The sequence below is a fragment of the Mobula hypostoma genome, chromosome 16 (genome assembly GCF_963921235.1).
Source record: "Mobula hypostoma chromosome 16, sMobHyp1.1, whole genome shotgun sequence".
Lineage (NCBI taxonomy): Eukaryota > Metazoa > Chordata > Chondrichthyes > Myliobatiformes > Myliobatidae > Mobula > Mobula hypostoma.
In genome coordinates, this window is record NC_086112.1 from 28545918 (window position 1) to 28569342 (window position 23425).

General features: G+C 40.2%; 1 protein-coding gene across 2 annotated transcripts in view; it reads left to right on the forward strand.

Moving 5' to 3' along the window:
- The window catches only part of LOC134357306 (tumor necrosis factor alpha-induced protein 8-like), a 90253-nt gene that overhangs the window by 47646 nt on the left and 19182 nt on the right, over positions 1–23425 (forward strand). Inside the window, exon 1 of one of the 2 annotated variants that reach the window (XM_063068701.1) lies at positions 16812–17062. The exons of the other annotated variant lie outside the window; for it this stretch is intronic. Within the exon in view, the coding sequence (XP_062924771.1) occupies positions 17032–17062 (31 nt within the window). The 5' untranslated portion in view covers positions 16812–17031. Of the gene's footprint in view, positions 1–16811; positions 17063–23425 lie in introns of those variants that run through there. 2 annotated transcript variants of the gene reach the window in all.

Here is a 23425-nt window from a genome sequence, read left to right on the forward strand (position 1 = left end):
TCGGACACCAGCTACATTCAATCTCTTTCAAGGAGAAGAGAGGGACTACTGGAGAGAGGGAGAAAGCCAATAATGAAAGAGATCTGGATTCTCATAAAATAGAAAAATATACAGGACAGAGGGCATGTTAATACGGGACTGGAGGACACCATGGGAAGCCTGGTTGCAGGTGTCTCCTGGTGTGAGGACTCCTTCCCACAACCCCTTTATCCTTCCTCTCCCCATCTCCTCAAGAGAACAATAAAACAAAATAGATTTCATGGTGCTCAACAAAGTTAAAAGCAAGGACAGTAAGGGTGGGAAGAGCCAGCCTTGGATAACTAAGGAAATAAAAGAAGACATCAAACTAAGAGCTCGTGCATACAAAATCGCCAAGAGTAGTGGGAAACTGGAAGATTGGGAGAACTTTGAAAAGCAACAAAGAACTACTAAGTGAGCAATAAAGAAAGGGAAGATGGATGATGAAAATAAACTAGCACAAAGATTAAAAACCAATAGTAAAAGTTTTTATAATTATATAAAGCGGAAAGGGTGGCTAAAGTGAATACAGTGTTGGTCCCTTAGAGGACAAGAAGGACTCTTCAATTCATGCTTATTTATTTAGTATTTTTATTTTGTATTTTTTTTTTCCTTTTGTATTTGTGATGCTTGTTGTCTTTTGAACATTGGTTGCTTTTCCATACTGTCGTGTGCTGTTTAACATTGGTTCTAATGTGTTTCTTTGTATTTACTGTGGATGCCCGCAAGAAAATGAATTTCAGGGTGGTATATGGAGACATATATTTACTTTGAACTTTTGAATGAGGGGTATCATTATAGAAGTTCATGAAATGATGAGGGGTATGGATAAGCTAGACACTCATACTCTTTTTCCCAAAGTTGGGGAGCCCAAAACTAGAGGACACAGGTACAAGAAAACCAGGGGAGAAAGTTAAGAGACCTGAGAAGTAATTTCTTTACACAGAGGGTACTGAGTATCTGGAATGAATTGCCAGAAGTCGTGGTTAAGACTGCTACAATTGTAACATTTAAGAGGCGTATGGATGGTACATGGAAGGGAAGGTGGGTTTTGGACCAATTAAGGGCAACTGGGATGAGTAGGGAGGATGCTTTGCTGTCATTAACCAGTTGGACAGGAGGGTTGGCTGTATTGCCTGCAGAGAAAAACTATTTCTGTTTATGAAATGCACCAGTTTTTTAGTACAGACGTAGTCAATATCAGCCTGCTCTCATTGGAAGCCAACAACATGGGCAGATCCTAGTGTCCAGGTGGCCACCTATTCCCAACTGACACACATCAAAGTTGCTGGTGAACGCAGCAGGCCAGGCAGCATCTGTAGGAAGAGGTGCAGTCGACGTTTCAGGCCGAGACCCTTCGTCAGGACTAACTGAAGGAAGAGAATTCCCAACTGAAATCATTTACTTTATAAGTACACCGTATCTCTGACGCTGTGGTGAACAGCACATTTGGAGACACGGTTGCAAGCAGTCTGCTGCAGCAGCTTGGTATGGTCCTGTGGAAACCCAAGCTGAGGATTGGCATAATCTGCCCTCCAGTTATTTAAAGATTCACAGTTATCTTCAGTCATCCTCTCCCAGACACGAGCCTCAGTTTGTGCTCTCGTAGGGGAAGGCATTCATTCCATCACTTTCTGTGGTTTCAAAAGCATTCTGTTCAAAACCAATAATTTTTTTGTTATTTAACCACATGACCAAAACTCTTGAGTGCTTCCATCTATACCAATAATTTCTTGTCAGATATTACTAATAAAGTTGCCAATCTTCAAAATCAGTAAACTCCAGGACCAAAGAACTAAATATGTCAAGCATTAATAAACAATGACAGGAACGACGACTATTGCAAGGTTAAACACTGGGAGTTTTGTCCAGGCACAAAAGTGCAGCTGAAAGTCTGACTGCAAAGGGCAAGAAACCCTGGTGATGGCAGGCTTGGAAAATCAGAGCCTGCAAAACATTGTTCATCGGAGAGGTCCACTGGGATCTGCCCATGTTGTTGGCTTCCCGTGAGAGCAGGCTGATATTGACTGCATCTGCACTCAAAAACTGGTGCATTTCATAAACAAATAGTTTCCCTCTGCAGGTAATACAGCTTTATCTGAAAACCCTGGTTGCAGCTTCTCACTACTGGGCATGTTCTTGCCTCCTGCCCCAAAGTTGTCATTCGATCCTTTGTGCTTAAGCATTTTGACATCTCCAGTAGTGGAATGTTGTCAGTAGTGTCATCTGTGAAGCACCACTTGCGTTAGTATCTCAGCAGCAGTTATTTTATAGATTTAAATTCAGTAGTAAGACCTCTTGATGTCAGCGTAGTCTTAACAAAATGGAAACAACAACGCTCCTGTTTCTATTGTGACAGTACCATAATTGCATAGGTTGGACCTATATCAGTAGGGACAGAAATGGATGTTGCATTAATAGTCTATTAATGTCCTTAAACATTCAGCTGCTACAAAAAAAACAGAGCATTTGAGCACGGATTGTACCCAGAAATACCCAACCCACTTTCTTGATAGGCACAATTTAATTTGGAAATGAATACTAGGTTAAATTGAGGATTAATTCAGAGCTAAATCATTTCTTGAGCTATTTGCTCATAAAAAGACTTTAATTGATTCAATTTCTAGGAATTCAAACCTTCCCCATATTCTACCCAATATATTTTTTTCCTTGCACATGATCTTTTGGAGTTAAATTTTACATAATCTAATTAATGTTTTCATCTGCACTTGAAAGTAGCTGTATATAGAACAATCTACTTTTAGGTGCAGAGATGGAATGTGATCTTGGATTATCAAATTGCTAGAATTTAGCTAAAGAGTAACCATTAAAGGCACTGCAATGAATATTTATCATGTTTTTAGCTGAACTCTTCTGGGGGCAATCAAAAACATTGCACATTTAATAAATATTTAAATCTCATCATCTAGTAAATACAATAAATGTTTTGCCATGCATTAACCAAATGTGTTATTCTTTCTTGCAAAATAAAGAAATTATGCTCTTTAAATAATAACATAGCTGTAATTAGAATTTGAATTGAATCTTAAAGTGGTTGATGCATGAAGTTTTGAGATTTTGTTTGGTAGTCAGATTGTCTATATAGGCACCATCCAGTATTAAAGAACTTGGCCTTTTTTATACAAGACATTTTAAAAGTTAACGAGAAAATCTTTTGGTAGCATGAATGGCTGCTGTGTGGCTACATTTCTTAAAAATGTTTTTTTGGATGTGTTAACCAGAATCGTCAACAGTATCTGTTGTTTTTAGCAATTTTTCTATGTTCTGGTACTTTGTGGTTCAGAGTAAGGTTAATTCAGGTAGTTCCTTGATACATTTTGAGCCAAATATTTATGGGGTGTTTTTAAGTCGTAAGCAGTCTACGCATGAACCTTGCAATTCATCATGTGTTTTGTTCAATGCAAGGTTATTACTGAAAGTTACTACAAAGTGGAAAGGTTGATATTACTGTGGCTATGTTCTCCTGAATTAATTTGATGGATGTCGCTTTCCTGAGGCTAACACTTTAACAAAATGTAACCAGACACCAGCCACTCATGCAACCAAGAGATTTTCTCATTAACCTTTAAAATACTTTATATGAAAAAAGGCTAGGTTCTCTAATAATGGATAGTGCCTATACTGACAGCCTAACTACTGAACAAGTATCTCAGTTCTATGCATCAACTACATTAAGATTCAAAACAAATTCTAATTATAGCTATGTTCTTATTTAAAGAGTAAGAAAGGAGGGGTGGGGAGGGTTGTTTCTGTGATAAAGCTTGCTGACTCGACAACCCTCTTCTCTCGCGATCCTTTGTGTAGAATGTTCCTACCAGGCTGTGATATAACCAGTGTTGCAGTGCTCTCCACTGTAAATCTATCAACATTTGTCAGAGTCTTTGTTATACAAAATCTACTAAACTCCCAAGAGTTTAGTTTAGAGCTGCTGGAGTGCCTTCTTCATGATGGCTTCAATGTTTAAGGCCCAGGATAGATCCTCCAAGATGTTGATGCCAGGGAGCTTGAAGCTGTTCATCCCTTCCAGTGATGACCCCTCAATGAGGACTGGTGTGTGTTCTCCTAACTACCCTTTCCTGAAGTTCACAATCTATACCCTGGTCTTTCTAACTTTCCTACTGGATACAGGTGAGATGTATGCATTTGATACCTCACCTACATCCTCTGGCTCAATGTTACCAAATTGGTTCCTAATGAGCCCTATTGTGCCCTCTTCCCTGAATGTACTTGAAATGCTTCAGGATCTCATTGTGGATTGTAATTGACATTTTGAGCCCCATGTTTGTTGCTCCTGATTTTTTAAAATACTCCCAACAACCTCCTCTTCAATTCTCTACACATTTCTTTCTCTTTTATCAAAACCTCAATATCATAGAAACATAGAAACATAGAAAATAGGTGCAGGAGTAGGCCATTCGGCCCTTCGAGCCTGCACCGCCATTTATTATGATCATGGCTGATCATCCAACTCAGAACCCAGCCTTCCCTCCATACCCCCTGACCCCTGTAGCCACAAGGGCCATATCTAACTCCCTCTTAAACATAGCCAATGAACTGGCCTCAACAGTTTGCTGTGGCAGAGAATTCCACAGATTCACCACTCTCTGTGTGAAGAAGTTTTTCCTAATCTCGGTCCTAAAAGGCTTCCCCTCTATCCTCAAACTGTGACCCCTCGTTCTGGACCTCCCCAACATCGGGAACAATCTTCCCGCATCTAGCCTGTCCAATCCCTTTAGGATCTTATACGTTTCAATCAGATCCCCCCTCAATCTTCTAAATTCCAACGAGTACAAGCCCAGTTCATCCAGTCTTTCTTCATATGAAAGACCTGCCATCCCAGGAATCAATCTGGTGAACCTTCTTTGTACTCCCTCTATGACAAAGATGTCTTTCCTCAGATTAGGAGACCAAAACTGCACACAATACTCCAGGTGTGGTCTCACCAAGGCCTTGTACAACTGCAGTAGTACCTCCCTGCTCCTGTACTCGAATCCTCTCGCTATAAATGCCAGCATACCGTTCGCCTTTTTCACCGCCTGCTGTACCTGCATGCCCACTTTCAATGACTGGTGTATAATGACACCCAGGTCTCGTTGCACCTCCCCTTTTCCTAATTGGCCACCATTCAGATAATAATCTGTTTTCCTATTTTTGCCACCAAAGTGGATAACTTCACATTTATCCACATTAAATTGCATCTGCCATGAGTTTGCCCACTCACCCAACCTATCCAAGTCACCCTGCATCCTCTTAGCATCCTCCTCACTGCTAACACTGCCACCCAGCTTCGTGTCATCCGCAAACTTGGAGATGCTGCATTTAATATCCTTTGATATTCAGAGTCCTTTGGATTTCTTCTTAACTTTTCACCCTATTGGAAACACATGAGCTCTGATTTATCACTATTTTATTTACAAATGATTGTCACTTGTCAGATGGAGACTTACTGCTACTATCTGCTTCTGATCTATTTTCAAATGAAAATTGCCTTCCCGCAGTTCAAACCCTTATCTTCTGATCCATTCTTATCCATTTCTATAACAAACAGAGGCAGCATAATGGTGCAGCAACTAGAGCTGCAACCAGAGACTTGGGTTCAATCCTGGCCTCGTGTACTGTCTACAGAAAATGCACACATTCCCAGTGACTGCATGGGTTTCGTCTGGGTGCCATGGTGTTTTCCCACACCCCAAAGATGTGCAGATTGGTAGGTTAGTTGGCCATTACAAATTGTCCATGGTTATAAATGGGAGGTGATATTTGGGAGATGGGAAGGGTGGGACAGGCTTTGAGCAGAGTTGATGAGAATAAAATCGGATTTAATGTAGGATTAGTGTAAGTGGCTTTCTGACACTTGGTATGACTCGGTGTGCTCAATCGGCCTGATTCTGTGCTGTATTTTTCTCGGACTTTGGCTTGGAACTTGTGAACTTATAATTACAGTCTCAATTAGGCTGTTTTACTGTATATCTTCCTATATACATCAATGCAATCAGAAGGACAGTGTCCAAGCATCTGCTTTCTTACTAGAGTAAAGCTGTTTGGCTCGCCACTGAGCACTCTATCAAACTCCTACAGATGTAAAGTATCCTAACTTGTTGCATCATGATTTAGTATGGCAATTTAAATGTGCAGGAACACAAGAAGCTGGAGAGAGTAGCTCAGAACATCAGATGTACATATGTCTCAGTAGTACCTACAGGAGGTGCTGCCTCAGGAAAGCAAAATCCACCACCATAGATCCCTGCCATCCAGGCCATGTCATTTTCTCAGTACAACACTGCAGATTAGCGATGCTATATCTACTTTGCACTAAAAGAGATTTTTTTATTCTAATTGTGTATTCTTGAAAAATTTAGTGTTTTCTTGTGAATGCTGTTTAAATGATGCTTTGTGCCTGTCATGCTGCTGCAAGTAAGTTTTTCATTTTATCTGTATATACTGTACATGTACTTGTGCATATGATGCCACTCTCAATTTTGACTTTGACTTCATCTGCTTTTCCTTCTCCCACTTACTATTTGGAGGCTTTTAGTATATTCTCCACCAAAGTGATTGTTCTCTTTTTTATTTTGAGCTCTACCCATACAGAGCAACACATACAGGAGTAACACACATGCAGGAGTAACTCAGCAGGTCAGGCAGCATCTATGGAGGGAAATGAACTGATGACGTTTTGAGATCTGATGAAGGGGTTCAGCCCGAAACACCGACTGTTCGTTTCCCTCTGCAGTTAGTGCCTGACCTGTTGAGTTCTTGCAGCGTTTTGTGTGTTTTGCTCAAGATTTCCATTATCTGCAGTTTCTCATTTAGGACACTCCAGCTTTCAAAAGTTTGTATCCATCAACTCTTTTGTAGAAAATTATCTAATTCCAAATTTTTTTGTAGCCTGAGAAATGAGAATTTTTGTTTTCGCATTTTGAAAAGAAAACGCAAGAATATTCACAAGTATACGTCAGGAAGTGCAGTGGTTCCATGCATTCTAACACAGTCTTCTTTAAGGAACACCAGATGGAAACCCATACGGGGAGAACTTTTAGCAGGGTCAGGGTTGAACCTGGTTCTTTATAGCTGAATGGTGGCAGTCCAAATTTTGCACTACTGTGTACATGAAGTAAATGTAATTGCATTCTTTGCAGTATTCAACTTTGAATTGTTAACATTCCGTGAAGTCTAACACACTGTTGAAAATTTGTGCACTCATACTGGTGTTTAGTTTGTGTTCAGGCATGTGGTGTAGAAGACAGTTAAAGGCCCGAAGATATTGTGCTCCTCTAGCAACACACATCAAAGTTGCTGGTGAATGCAGCAGGCCAGGCAGCATCTGTAGGAAGAGGTGCAGTCGACGTTTCAGGCCGAGACCCTTCGTCAGGACTAACTGAAGGAAGAGTTAGTAAGGGATTTGAAAGTTGGAGGGGGAGGGGGAGATCCAAAATGATAGGAGAAGACAGGAGGGGGAGGGATAGAGCCAAGAGCTGGACAGGTGATAGGCAAAAGGGGATACGAGAGGATCATGGGACAGGAGGTCCAGGAAGAAAGACAAGGGGGGGGGACCCAGAGGATGGGCAAGAGGTATATTCAGAGGGACAGAGGGAGAAAAAGGAGAGTGAGAGAAAGAATGTGTGCATAAAAATAACTAACAGATGGGGTACGAGGGGGAGGTGGGGCCTAGCGGAAGTTAGAGAAGTCGATGTTCATGCCATCAGGTTGGAGGCTACCCAGACGGAATATAAGGTGTTGTTCCTCCAACCTGAGTGTGGCTTCATCTTTACAGTAGAGGAGGCCGTGGATAGACATGTCAGAATGGGAATGGGATGTGGAATTAAAATGTGTGGCCACTGGGAGATCCTGCTTTCTCTGGCGGACAGAGCGTAGATGTTCAGCAAAGCGGTCTCCCAGTCTGCGTTGGGTCTCGCCAATATATAAAAGGCCACATCGGGAGCACCGGATGCAGTATATCACCCCAGTTGACTCACAGGTGAAGTGTTGCCTCACCTGGAAGGACTGTTTGGGGCCCTGAATGGTGGTAAGGGAGGAAGTGTAAGGGCATGTGTAGCACTTGTTCCGCTTACACGGATAAGTGCCAGGAAGGAGATCAGTGGGGAGGGATGGGGGGGACGAATGGACAAGGGAGTTGCGTAGGGAGCGATCCCTGCGGAATGCAGAGAGAGTGGGGGAGGGAAAGATGTGCTTAGTGGTGGGATCCCGTCTGGGTAGCCTCCAACCTGATGGCATGAACATCGACTTCTCTAACTTCCGCTAAGGCCCCACCTCCCCCTCGTACCCCATCTGTTAGTTATTTTTATGCACACATTCTTTCTCTCACTCTCCTTTTTCTCCCTCTGTCCCTCTGAATATACCTCTTGCCCATCCTCTGGGTCCCCCCCCCCCCGTCTTTCTTCCCGGACCTCCTGTCCCATGATCCTCTCGTATCCCCTTTTGCCTATCACCTGTCCAGCTCTTGGCTCTATCCCTCCCCCTCCTGTCTTCTCCTATCATTTTGGATCTCCTCCTCCCCCTCCAACTTTCAAATCCCTTACTCACTCTTCCTTCAGTTAGTCCTGACGAAGGGTCTCGGCCTGAAACGTCGACTGCACCTCTTCCTACAGATGCTGCCTGGCCTGCTGCGTTCACCAGCAACTTTGATGTGTGTTGCTTGAATTTCCAGCATCTGCAGATTTCCTGTTGTTTGTGCTCCTCTATATTGCTTCAGATTTACAACTTCATCAGGGACAATTTTTAAAGAAATATTGAATAGCACTACTAACCAATGGGTAGAATTGTACTTAGGTTTTTGGGAATACTCTTGAAAAGTTTCTTGGTATTGAATTCTATGGCTTAAAATTCAGGAGGAAACAATTTTATTGATGGCAGCCAGCTAGTTATGTGTGAATACCAGCATTCCATTCTACCAAGAAATTTATAATGTTGAGGAACCTATGATTGTTTACTTCAGAGTAGGCAAATATATAGCCAAATAACTCCTTTTAAATAAGTTTGTATTATTATACTTCTTTTCCTTGTATTTCATAAAAAGTACACTCGAAAGATGCACTTTCCAAAATGCCCATGTAGATTAAAAGTAATGTGTTTTGAAATAGTACTTTGACGTCAACTCACAAATTTCCAGCAGCAACTGACAGAGGAGCATTGTGCAGACTGTCATAAAATATTTTCTGTAACTGCAAAAAATGAGGAAGGTTTTTACTTCCAGTTATTTATGTACTTCCATTTGAAAAAAGTTGTTCTGATTTAGTAGTTTATCTCCTTTTGAAATGCACAGCAGAAAATAATAATGGTGATAGTAGCAAATTTCAATCCATTTAACCAAACTACTCAAATTTATCATTGATTTTTCTGGTATTTTTTGTCACGAGTCTCAAAAATAGCTTTATCCTTTTAAAATTGTATGTCATCTATTTTTTGTGTGTTGAATTGACACTTAACTGTCTGCTGTAAAATGAAAATAATATAGAAAGACTATTACAGATTCCAAGGTGGATAGCGATAAGTCCTGCCATCCCACATGCTGGTCTGGTCATGAATAAACAAAATAAGAATGGAGCAGATGTCTCAGGCCTTGCAGCCTGCTCTGCATTTCACTGACTTCATTCTTAAATCTTTAATTTGTCACCTCCCAAACTCTTACTTGTTCAAAAATCCATCACGATCAGTGATTTATCTACAAACTTCTGAGCTAAGGAACTGACAAGAATCATACCCATTTGGTTGAAGAAATTCTCTGTAACTTAGACCACATCCCTTGTGTTTATGCACCCTAGTCCTAGATTCTCAGTTTCTAACCTATCAATTCCTCTCCATCTTGTGATTTTGTTCCATCTCTACTGTGTGTGTAGGCCTTGTTTTTAATATATATACATAGTTAATCCTGATTCCAGGAATCAGCGTAATTCAATAATGTTATCACTGCCTTCAGGGCATGCATATTTTTCCTGTAGAAGTAGATACACATCATAGCTCCCTTTAAGTGTAAAAGTTCCTTCAGTATAAACAATCGTCAACATATTCAAGATTCAGGATTGTTTAATGTCATTTCCAGTACACATGTGTAAAAGAGAACAAAATAACTGTTACAAAAAGCTCAATAAGGTAAAGAACACACTAATAAGAAACACAATAAATATACATAGGTAAGATAACTTGTACACATAGATTGATTGCATGCTCATAAAAACAAACCTAGGCACAGGAGTGTCTGTACACAAGGTGACACTGACAGGAAATGATAAAATAGTGATGGTGGGGTGGGATAGTGGGTGAAGATGTTGAACAGCCATACTGCTTGGGGAAAGTAACTGTGTTTGCATCTGGTGGTCTTGGCAGGGAAGCTACGTAGCCGCCTCCCTGATGGGAATGGGACACATTGTCCATGAACAGGGTAAGTGGGTGCTGATTAAATTGGTGCTGGCAACGGGTTGGGCAGTTCTGACTACACATTGTAAAGCCTTCCTGCCTGCCACAGTGCATTTTCCATACCATGCTGTGATGCAGCATCTTAGGATGCTCTCTACTGTGTATCCCTAGATGGTCGTGGGTTTTGATGTGCATAGCCTACCTCTCTTCTGTCCCCTCAAAGTAGAGGCATTGGTGAGCTTTCATGAATGTGTAGAATGTGCAAGATGTGCACTCTAGGAGTTTGAAACTATTGTTTCCCTTGCTGCGCTGCCAATGTAAAGAGTGTGAGTAGTGCGTGTTCTCCTGAAGTCGATAACCATTTCCTTTGTCTTGTTGATAGTGAGGAAGAGGTTATTTGCCTGGCACCAGGCCTTGAGTTCTTCTGCCTCTTCTCTGTAGGCCATCTCATCGTTGTTGGTGTTGAACTCCACCACTGTCCTGTCAGTGACATATTTGATAATGTGATTACTCAGGTGTTTAGCCGTGCAGTGGTATGAGCAGAATGCACAGCAATGGGCTCAGCACACAACCCTGGGGAGCACCCGTGTTGAAGATGGTGGGGAGAGGAGTGCAGTTTTGTGTCCTGACTACCTGAGGTCAGATGGCTGGAAGTCCATCACCCAGTTGCACGGTGGTGTATTTGGACCTAGCAGTAGGAGTTTGTTCACTAAGGTCTGTGGGACAATAGTGTTGAATGCTCAAATGAAACCAGGAAACAATATTCTGACACAAGTGTCCTTGTTTTCTAGCTGTGTTAGGGTCACTGATGCGTAACAGATGTTAAGGCATCTGCCATCGGGTGGTTCTGTTGAAAGTAGCCAGACCATTTTTAAAACTTAAGCCATTGGTTAAAGCAACTATTTTAAGGAAGTCCATGAATATCTTGTTTTGTCTTCCTCTCATAAATTAACTTGTTCCTCATTATTAGAATAGATAAGTTTCCTCAACTTTGTATTAACCTGTCTCAAAGTACTTGCAAGTAGCATCGATTCAATCTCAACTAATTTAAGTTTTCCTTAAAGAATCTTTGTATGTTCAGGTCTACATGAGTTTCAATTCAGTAAAGCTACTCTCTCCTTTAAACTTAGTTTTTCCCAATGTGAGCTCTTCAGTTTCCCATTAAAAACTAAGCTGTACAATCAGTTTCAATTCTGTCAGCTAATCATTGAAATCTGTGGTGTTTCCATCCCTTTGTGATGCAAACAGCAGAGCAGATCTATTTCTCTTGTCCCTTCAAAGCTCTTAACATTTTGTGAAAAAATATTTTCAATTTGTTTTATCATTTGTACTAGGTATGAAGAGGTTAATACTGATTTACATTTGTCCTTAATCAAAATATCTATCTTTGCCATTGATTACTCCTCTTCATGTCACCCAGCCGATGTTTCCTTCTTTCTCTTTAGATAACACTGGAAATAATCAGCAGTCCAGGTTGCGCACATGAAGAAATAAAAGTTAATGACTAAGTGGAGCTGGTCTTAAAGACCATTATCCAATCTACATTTGTGTTTGCTATGTAATGAAACACCATTGTGAGCACTGAACAAGATATATCACCATACAGGGAATACAATGTATCAGCACTATTTTCCTACATTGTCCCTGTAAATCATGACTATGTTAATATTGAGAAGTCTGTCAAACTTTGATTTTAATGAACTTCATGACAGAGCCTTCTCAATCCTCAAGGGTGAAACTTCAGAATTTTCAATCCTGTAAACAAGGATATTTTTCCTCATCTCAGTCGTAATTGGTTTACACCTCATTTTGAAACTTTGACATTCCTGAGCCAAGAGCCACATTCTCTTTGCATTCAGCATTTTGATTCCTGTAAACATTGTATTAGTTTCAAGAAGTCATCTCACATTCATCCAAACTTTAGAGAATATAGGCCAAGTCTACATGGTCCTGATGGAGGGTCTCAGGCCAGAAAGTTAACTGTTTATTCATTTCCATAGAGGCTATCTAACCTGCTGAATTCTTCCAGTATTTTGTATGTGTGTTACTCCAGTTTTCCAGCATCTGCCCAATCTCTTGTGTTTACACTCTCTTCTTGTATGGCAAACCTGTCATTCCTGCAAACAATCCAGTGAATAATCTTCAGTGCACTTCGTCTGTTGGCAAATATATCCTCCTTGAGATCAGGAGCCTTACCATGGCCCTATACAATTGGAATGAAGCTCCATTTATTCAAATCCTCTTCAAGTCTATTGTCACAGGCATAAGCACCCAGGGTATAAGTATCATGAAAATGAGCTTTTTTTTTTCTTTGCAGCAACACTACATTAGTAACATAACAAAACACAAATTACATTGCATAAATTATATATAACTTACTAGGCAAAATAAATATGATGCAGGTTGAGGAAGAGAGAAAAGAATTACAGTGCGGGTTAGAGTTAGGGGTTTTCAGGTCAGTTCAAGAATCTGATGGCAGTGGGGAAGAAACTGTTGTTCAACTTTGAAGTGTTGGTCTTCAAGCTCCTGTACCTACTGCCTCAATGAGAAGAGGGCATGACCTAATGGTAGGGGTCCTTTAATGATGGATCTCACCTTTCTGAGACATAGTCTCTTGTAGATGTCCATTACAGTGAGGAGAGGTGTACCCATGAAGGGACTGGCCAAGTCCAACTCTTACTCTAGCCTCTTGCATTCCTTTGTGTTGGCATTTTCTATACTTGTCTCTGGATCAGCATCCAGTAGAATGTTTCTACTGTACACCTGTAAAAAAAATTTGTTGGTCATCAATGAGATGCCAAATCTCCTTAAACTTGCAGTGCCTTCTTCATGTTTGTATCTGTGTACTGAGCCTACGATTGATCTTCAGAGATATTGAAATCTAGGAACGAAGCTCTTCTAATAGAAGCTAATGTTATATCTTCTTTCCAAATTACTTGCTACATGTGTATGTTGGCTTTCATTGGCTGGTGTACGAACACACCATAGTCTCTTTGAAAATGAACACCTTTGAATTTCTCACCTTTGAAAAGAAGTTGTTTTTTGTGCATTAAAGTGAGTTTCCTTCCTGTTTTCACTAAATCGCCCAGTTTGACCATCTCCTCTTTACATAAACCCCTTTACATCTTCCTCATTATGCACAGGTCCACCTGATACAATAGCATCAGAAAACTTGGAAATTTGTCACGTGATTCCCTCAGCATAACTTTGATAATGACAAGGGAAAAAGTGGAGACCATGAACCAAACCCTGTGAAACTCTACAAGTTGCAGCCTAGTAATGTCAGAAGGGTTGTTTATTTCCGTTTCTTGTTTTCTGTCCAACAACCAATTCTCAATCTAGGTCATCATGATCTAACATTGTTCAACGAATTCCCCTTTGAGACCTCATCAAAAATCTTTCAAATTTCCAAATACACCATATCCACAGATTTTTCTGATCTGTTCCACTTGTCACATCCTCAAAGAATTCCAAGTTATTTGGCCAAGATTTATTTTGACAAATCTTTCTCAAAATATCAAAGTATTATTACTTCCTTCATCACAGATCATTGCAATTTTATAATGTTAGGCTGACTTATTGATAGTTTGTTGTTTTCTCTCTCCTTAAGTAATAGAATCTTGTTTGCTATCGTCCGAGATCAGCCAGTGAACTCACTGAAATAATTTGGCCCAGATCATGCCCTGACTGTGTCTTTAGATCCTGTGCAGATCAGCCAGTGGAGGTATTTGCATTTTTTTTAAACCTCTTCCTGCTCTAGTATGAGGATCTCATCTGCTTTAAGAAGACCAGTTATCACCTAAGACAGACAAGATAACATGCTTTAATGACTACCAACTGGTAGCTCTGCCATCCACTATCATGAGATGGCTGATCATGGAATCAAGAGTGAACAGCCCTTTTCAAATCCACCACAAGTTCTCAATTGGATTAAGGTCTGGACTCTGACTTGGTCGCTGCAGGACATTAACTTTGTTGTTTTTAAGCCACTCCTATGTAGCTTTGGCTTTATGCTTGGGGTCGTTGACTTGCTGGAAAACAAATCTTCTCCCAAGTCACAGTTGTCTTGCCTAGGTTTAAATGTTTCAAAAAAAAACAATATTCAGCTTTTTAGCCATCAGACTGAAGCTGAACACCGCACATCATTAAAAACAGACTCAGGCAACAGTTGTATGCACAGTCTCTCCCATCTCAGCCTCTGAAGCTTATGTCTCCTCCAAAGTTGTCATAGGTCTCTTGGTGGCCTCCCTCACTCATCCCCTTCTTACACTGTCAGTCAGGTTTTGAGGATGGTCTGCTATAGGCAGATTTACAGCTGTGTCATGTTCTTTTCTTTCCTTGATGATTGACTTACCAAGGGATATTCAGTGACTTGGAAATTTTCTTGTATCCATTTCCCGACTTGTGCTTTTTAATAACCTTTGCTTGGAGTGTTCTTTCATCTTCATGGTGTAGTATTTGCCAGGATATTCCAGGACCTTCCAGGTACAGGTGTATTTTTACTCAATCAATTGAAACACCTTGACTGCACATCGTGACTTCCATTTAACTAATTCTGTGACTTATATAACCAATTGGCTGCACCAGTGATGATTTGGTGTGTCATATTAAAAGGGGGTGAATACTTAAGCAATCAATTATTTTGTGTTTTATATTTGTAATTAATTTAGATCACTTTGTAGCGATCTGTTTTCACTTTGACATGAAAGTCTTTTGTTGTTAATGAGTGTCAAAAAAGCTGAATTAAATCAACTGTGATTCACTGTTGTAAAACAATAAAAGATGAAAATTTCCGGGGGGGGGTGTGAATACTTTTTATAGACACTGTATATTGTTTGTACATTCCAATGTGGACTGGCTCAAATGTACCTTCTGGCTGACATTTCCTAAGACAAATCTGTCTGTACTCTTCCTTTGAGACTATGTTGTGCCACAACAATGACCTCTCGCTTAACGTCAGCAAAACCAAGGAGACAGATTAGAGAGGACCCATGTCACTCATTGGCAGGGGTTGATGTGCTTCCTGACCAACTACTGGAAGTGGATGTAAGTGCTACTGGACGATGGTCACTGAAGTAGGTTACCCCATTCTTCTTGGGCACTGATATGATTGATGCCTGCTTGACACAGATAGTTACTTCAGACTGCTGAAGCAAGGGTCCTAGCTACAGGTGATACTGATCCTCCGGTAGCTTGCTGTTCACATTGCCTTTCCCAACTCACCGCTGATATCGATGGGGTCCTGTCATTGTGCCTCTGTTTCCGTAGGTTACTTGAACATTGACACAAATGAGTGTCTGATCCCTCTGTTCACCTCTCACATGCAGGTGGAGCCTTTGATGTTTCTTGGCCCCCCACCCACCTCCATCCTGCTCTTTCTCTTATTATCCATACCTCCAGGCTCAATCCAGCCTCTGCCAGGAATCCTCTCTAAATCCTAAACCCTTCCTTTTTCTTTCCCTCTAATTTTCAGCCCCATTCCCTTATCTATTTCATCCAGTACTTTGGTGACTCTGTTGGTGCTAATTTATGCATTCATGCAGACTGGACAATTTCATTACATCCGCCAATTTCCACCCTGCCTTTGCCTTCAACTCGGTCATCTCTGACTCCTTCCCTCCTTTTCTTGATCTCCTGGTCACCATCGCTGGAGATAGGTTGGATACTAATATCTATGAGAAACCTACCATTACCCACAGTTATATCAACTACGCTTTGTTCCAACCTGCATCCTGTATGGACTCTATTCCATTCTCCCAAATCTTTGCCTTCCAACCTTATTTATTTTGTGGATTTTATAATAGTAGTATTAACATAGGAAAGAGCCATTTCTGGATCACATGCAAGGGAGATTCTAGCACAGGTGACGCCTGCGTCCTCGTGTATTGAATATTTCTGTGGGGGGGGGTGGAGGAATACAAAACTATCAAAGTTATTATGCGGCTTTAAAAAGTTTCTGGGCTAAATCCTTCAATAGTAGATTTGGGTAAGACAACTAACACATTTATTTGCTGCTAAACAGATAGGGTCAAGATCTCCTCAATTATTTCAAATTAGGAGGAATTCATCTGTTTTAAAAATCAGACTCAATTATTAAATCATCAGTTGGAAATCCTTACCTGAAACTTGTATGGTTATAAGCTTATGCTTTCAGACAATTTGGGATGGAGTTGGCAGAACATGTTTATGTTAGTTGAATGTGATTTATTTACTCTTGTCTATTCTGATTGTCTGCGTTTGGAATCTTTTACTGAAATAGTTAAAATTAAACAGCGCTTGTTTGTTCTGCTGACCTTTCAACTCTAGTTTTTTTAAAAATATCACATGCTGGAAGTGGTGCCTGTTAACAAGTTGATTTGACTCCACCTTACTGAGTTGGAGAGGGAGGATCCCTTCCAAAATTATGAAGCAAAAGCACAATTAACAGGGAAATCAGTTTTGAACAGTTCTTGAAGAAGACAGATGAAAGAGAGTAGGAAAACCAGTGTTTTGTTTCTTTTTTTGCTGTTTCCTTTGTATGGAGCTCATATATATTCGAAAAGCGTTTAATATCTAGTTGTTTTAAAGCCGTTACTTAGTGATATTGTGCACATTTCAGCAACGCAGTTTCAGTTCACAATGGACCCAGCGGCTGATAGGATAAAAGAAGGTACATGCTTATTTTTGAATGGGATTTGTTTGATAGTTTATGTATGTGTTTATTTTTAAGAATATGAACATGTTTCAGGGAATGTAATATATCCAATATACAGGAGTATGTTCTTGTAATTTTGTAAAGAAGGGAAAGCTTCTACCGGAATTGATTTATCATTTTGAGATATCTCATCAGCTGTTAAGATGTCATATGGCCACTGACAAAACAAAGATTGCATTCAGCTGAAATATGTAAGTACAGATTTGATGGTAATGTTCAAATCAGTGCCACTTTGTTCAGCGAGATTTAAGTTTATGCTTGTTCATGACTAGATTTAAACGTTTCAAAAAACCCCAGAAATAACCGAAAAACACTATTGAAACAGGAAGTTTCCTCAATCTGGATTATTCACTGAGAATGTTATGCAAACAATTTTTGAAAACTGTGAGAAATATTTGTAATGTGCTCAATAGTCATTTATGTAAAAAGATTAACATTTTGAGCATAACCAGTTTGAACACTATTTTAGTCATTATCTTAAGGTTTTCTTGTAGTTGAATAAAAAGACTGAGCAAGCAGCAATTTTGCTAAAGCTGAGTGATTTTTTTTAAGTTGGGAAGGACAGAACTGTGATTCAGAATCTTTAGTAGTAATGTAATCATTGTAAATAACAGGTAACATGATAAGCTAGCCTTGTGTAGGTAAATATCATCAACAGGTATTCCACTGATAACGTAGTAAATGCTAGATAATATCACTTATGATGTCACCACGGTAGCATAGCGGTTCGTGTGATATTATTACTACTCAGGGCGTCAGAGTTCAGAGTTTAATCCCAGCATCCTCTGTAAGGAGTTTGTACGCTCTTACCGTGAAATGCGTGTGTTTTCTCTGGATGCTTCTGTTTCCTCCCACAGTCCAAAGATGTAATAGTTAGAAGGTTAATTGGTCATTGTAAATTGTCTCCTGATCAGGTTAGGGTTAAATCGGGAGGTTGTTGGGGGGGAGGGGATGCTGGGCAGCATGACCCAAAAGGCCAGAAGGGCCTATCCCATGGTGTATCTCTCAATAAATAAATGACATAATTTTGTATTGGGATCTAATATCAAAAGCCAATATAAAGATACTAGTCTGCTTTTGTAATGGATTATCAGCTTCCATGTATAGCAAACAACTGCCTATACTGGATATATTCTGAGCTGAAAGTTGAACATTTTCTAGTGCCCATTGCGAGACCTTCACCAATATCATAATGATACTGAGTGTAGAAGTATAATCAGTAATCCCAGATCTCATTGCTTGAAAACAAAACATTGTGAGGCACAGTAAAATGGTAAACAAAAGAATATTGTGTAAAATAAAACTATGTAATTCAGATATGCATTCAATCAGAGTTATTAACTTTTAAAGTTGTGTTGACATTTTTCATTCTTTTAAGAGTACAAATCCTAAGTTTGGGTCAAAATTCCATCTTCAATTTTAAGATAGGAAATGAAAGATTTGGGCTAAGAAATACCATCACAAGTTTAAGAAATCCTACTTTGACATTTGTGTTTTTATGATTTCTACTTTCCTTTTTTTTTTACTCTGAATAGAATTAGCAGTTAGTAGAATTCTTTTCTGCTGATGTATATTGCAAGCAATTATTGAATTTGGACCTGAATTTCTGTAAGAGGCTCGGCAGTGCCTCCCCAACTTCTCTATTAAATCCAGGAAAGTAAAGCCCGGCCTATAATTGCAGGATTTTTTTGTGACTTTTCTACCTGCTGCAGGCAATGTCTACTGTGTTGGAGGCAATGCAGTGTCTTGTACGATAGCTTAGTACAACCAAAATCAACTAGCTGCAAAATGGTTGGCCAGCTAGTGTTGCTGAAGGGACACAAGAGACTGCAGATGCTGGAAACGGGAGCAAAAATCTGTGGAGGGCAAAGAACATTTAAAGTTGAGACCCTTCATCTGGAACGATCAACAGTCAAGCCAAAATGTCCGCGTTCATTCCTCCACAAATGCTGTCCTATCAACTGAGTTACTCTAGTTTGTTTTAAGTGGTATCCGAGTTTTTGTTTGGAACCCTAGTCTGAAGCTGCCAACGTGATATATGAGATATCGTATAATATAAAAAAATGGTGATCAGACCGCTACTGAAAACTTCCTTTGGCTGGAACAAACAACAAAACTTTGGGCAGCTGCCACTGTCTCCGACTCCTCACACCTGAAAAGCCTCATTAGTCACCTGCCAACTCAATAGTAACTCCACGAACCCCACAGTCTGAGCAGCAATATACATCATGGATCTGTGCATTTACTGAACCTTTTAATCACTTTTTTTAAACAAGTGTCTAAAGCAAAGTATATAGTATATGTTGTTCAACTAATTAGCACAGAATGAATGGGGAAAAGGAACACAGTATGTATGAAGGTGTATCATGGACGTACTTGCAGCATATGAAACATGCCCATAATTTCTCTGCATGAAAATAGAAATGACAAGTGCATGTGCCTACTTTACAACAACAATTTGAATTGCAATTTTGTGTTGCCCTGGCAACTAATAGCACTAACCTTAGAATGCTCTATTTGGTCTAGTTTTGTTGATCAAACTTTAAATGAAAGCAAGCTATGAAATTCTGACCATCTAAATTGTTGTGGAATTCTAAGATGACTACTTTACAACTGATGGACAACTGTAAGATAACATATTATGGAGAATCATGTGGAGATGACATTCTGCATATCCTTCCTGGTGAGCTGTAAATTGCAATGGAAAGTTGCCTGAATATTTCCTTTACCAGAGCTGGAAATCAGTCATTTCCGCAGTAGAACGGATATGGAATAAGATGTCAAAATCAAATTGCAATTGACAATACATCTGAATAGTTGAGGAAAAACAAAACAGGGTTATCTATCAAGTAGATTCCAACATGAAGAAACATTTTTACATAATTTGTCATAACTTTCTGTTTGTACCCAGTTTAAAGTAAATCTTGTGACTTGCAGTGAATGAAAGGAAAAGAGAAGTCTAAAACAGGAATCTTAATCTTAAATGAAAGTGATTACAAAGGTTTGAGAATGAACCTGTGAAAGTGAAATAGGAATTCTGAGTTAAACATGTCATAATTCTCATTTTATTTTTCATATTAAATATACATTCCATTGAGAAATAGAGATTTTACCAGAAAAGTGGTCCACGAAAGCCTCACCCAAGAATTTGATGCTGATATTAAACTGAAAGAAAAGGCTTGTGAAACACAATTAGTTCAAGTTTAGTTTATTGTCACTCAATTGTCAAACGAAACAACGTTCTTTTGGATCAAGGTACACACCACAGTACATACAGCACACATAGAAATCACATAAAGTAATATTACCACAAATAAATTCACAAGTAACAAGGTGCATTTACAACACATGTTAAAGAGTAAACAGCATACTGCTGCTCGTGCATCATACATGATGAGACCTGGGTGTGGCAGGGAGTTCAATAGTCTTATAGTCTGGGGGAAGAAGTTGTCTCCCATCCTAACAATCTTGTCTTAATGCTACGGTACCTCATGCCTGATAGTAGGGGTCAAAGCCATTGTTAGATGGATGGGTGGGATCACTTACACTACTAAGGGCCCTGCGCTGTTACAAAGATGTTAATAAGTATCTCTGATGGGCAGAAGAGAGACCCCGATGATCCTCTCAGCTGTCCTCATAATCCTTTGTAGGAATTTATGGTCAGATGCCTTGCAATTCCTATACCAGACGATGATGCAGCTAGTCAGAACACTCTCAATGGTGCTCCTGTAAAAATTAGTTAGATTGGTTGGGGGGGGGGAGAGTGGTGATGGGCTTTGCTCACCTCAATCTCCTCAGGAAGTGGAGATGCTGCTTTGCTTTCTTGACCAAAGAGTGGTGTTAGCCCTGAGTTCTAGGAAAAATTAAGAACTAGCAGACAATGACTTCGAAAATAAGTGGAAAATGAAAGAAAAAATATGAATTGTTAAATATTATAAAATGGAAGAGTAATAAAAATTATTCTCGACATCTTTAGAAAGTGAGGGAGCAAGTTAATAATGGGGAATAAAGGAGCTCTCTTGCTAAACATATTATCTACACTCTCAAGATTTGTTTCCATAACACTGGTAAAAATGTTATTATAAAATTGAAGTATTGAATTAATGAACAGAAGTTCCGGTTTAAGATGGCGCTATCGGAGATGTGTGACAGCTGACTGGTAAATCTTAAGGCAAGAGAATTGACTAAAAACATTACTTATACATTTTTCATGAAGCAAATTGGGGTGAACTATCACCACAGACGGTGAGGAAGTAGGCAGAAGCAAGGCTGGTTTGGGGGAATGAACCATGCTGGGGCATTGCAAGCTGATGGGTTTGCAGATGGAGTTCGATTAACCACTGGAGATGGAGTGAACGATTTGGAGAGGAGTCAATGCAGAAGAGATTCGATGCCCATCCATCTAACTCAGGTATGAGGTTGGATCACTCCAAACCCTGAGCCAAATTGGTGTGATCGAGAATAACTTCAGCCCAGACGTAACAGGGCACTGGGATCCAGGTCCTAGAACGTGACATCACTTGGTGCTTGGGCAGTTTAAACACCAGCACAGATAAACTGGAAGCCCGAGTGTCGAGTACAGAGGTGAGGGTCAGGTTGATTTTGCTTGTTGTGTCGTGAATGTTCATTCCTTTCTTCACAGTGCCGAGGCTGCAGACTGAGCCAGCTGCTGTGTGTTTCTGCCCCGCTGGTGTGAAAACTGGGGACCGAGGTTAGACCAGGGCCTACTCCAGCTGCTACAGGAGCAGATCTGTGACCCAGTCTGGTTCGGGATGCTGTTGGCTTGCTTCTGTTGTTTGCATGATGTGTTTATTTCCTCTCTCTTTCTCTGTGCAGTGGTTTTTGGTTTCTTTTTTTAACTGGATCATTGGAGTTTCTTGCTTTGTGGCTGCCTATAATTGATACATTCTTTGTCAATAAATTTCCTTTGAATCTTTGTATCTTTGAGTGTGGTATGAAGCAATTTTATTCACATTTCTAGGCAGGTTAGCTAGTTTCTATCATTTTGGAGTGAGATTTACTTACTATTTAGTGCTGCTTTTCCAGTATAAGACTTCTCCAAGGGATAACAGCAGAGGTGCAGTGGTCATAATTCATCATCAGCAAGAATTTCAAGCACATTGGCCTGTAAATATAATAGAGGCATTCAAGGGGCTCTTAAATAGGCACTTGAATGTGCAGGTAATGAAAGGATACAGATAGAAACATAGAAAACCTACAGCACAATACAGGCCCTTCGGCACACAATGCTGTGCCGAACATTTACTTACTTTAGAAATTACCTAGGGTTACCCATAATCCTCTATTTTCCTAAGCTCCATGTACCTATCCAGGAGTCTCTTAAAAGACCCTATTGTATCCGCCTCCACCACTGTCACCGGCAGCCTATTCCACACACTCACCACTCCGCGTTTTTAAAAAAAAACAACTTACCCCTGACATCTCCTCTGTACCTACTTCCAAGCACCATAAAACTTGTGCCCTCTCGTGTTAGCCATTTCAGCCCTGGGAAAAAGCCTCTGACTATCCACACGATCAATGCCTCTCATCATCTTAAACACCTCTGTTAGGTCACCTCTCATCCTCTACCGCTGCAGGGAGAAAAGGCCAAGTTCACTCAACCTATTCTCATAGGGCATACTCCTCAATCAAGGCAACATCCTTGTAAATCTCCTCTGCACCCTTTCTATAGTTTCCACATCCTTGCTGTAGTGAGGTGACCAGAATTGAGCACAGTATTCCAAGTGGGATCTGACCAGGGTCCTATATAGCTGTAACATCACCTCTTGGCTCTTAAACTCAATGCCACAGTTGATGAAGGCCAATGCACCATATGCCTTCTTAACCACAGAGTCAACGTGTGCAGCAGCTTTGAGTGTCCTATGGACTTGGACCCCAAGACCTCTCTGATACTCCACACTTCAAGAGTCTTACCATTAATACTATATTCTGCCATCATATTTGACCTACCAAAATGATCCACCTCACACTTAACTGGGTTGAACTCCATCTGCCACTTCTCAGCCCAGTTTTGCATCCTGTCGATGTCCCATTGTAACCTCTGACAGCCCTCCACACTATTCACAACACCCCCCAACCTTTGTGTCATCTGCAAATTTACTAACCCATCCCTCCACTTCCTCATCCAGGTCATTTATAAAAATCATGAAGAGAAGTGGTCCCAGAACAGATCCCTGAGACACACCATTGGTCACTGACCTCCAGGCAAAATGTGACCCATCTACATCTGCTCTTTGCCCTTTGTGGGCAAGCCAATTCTGGTTCCATAAGGCAAGGTCCCCTTGGATCCCATGCCTC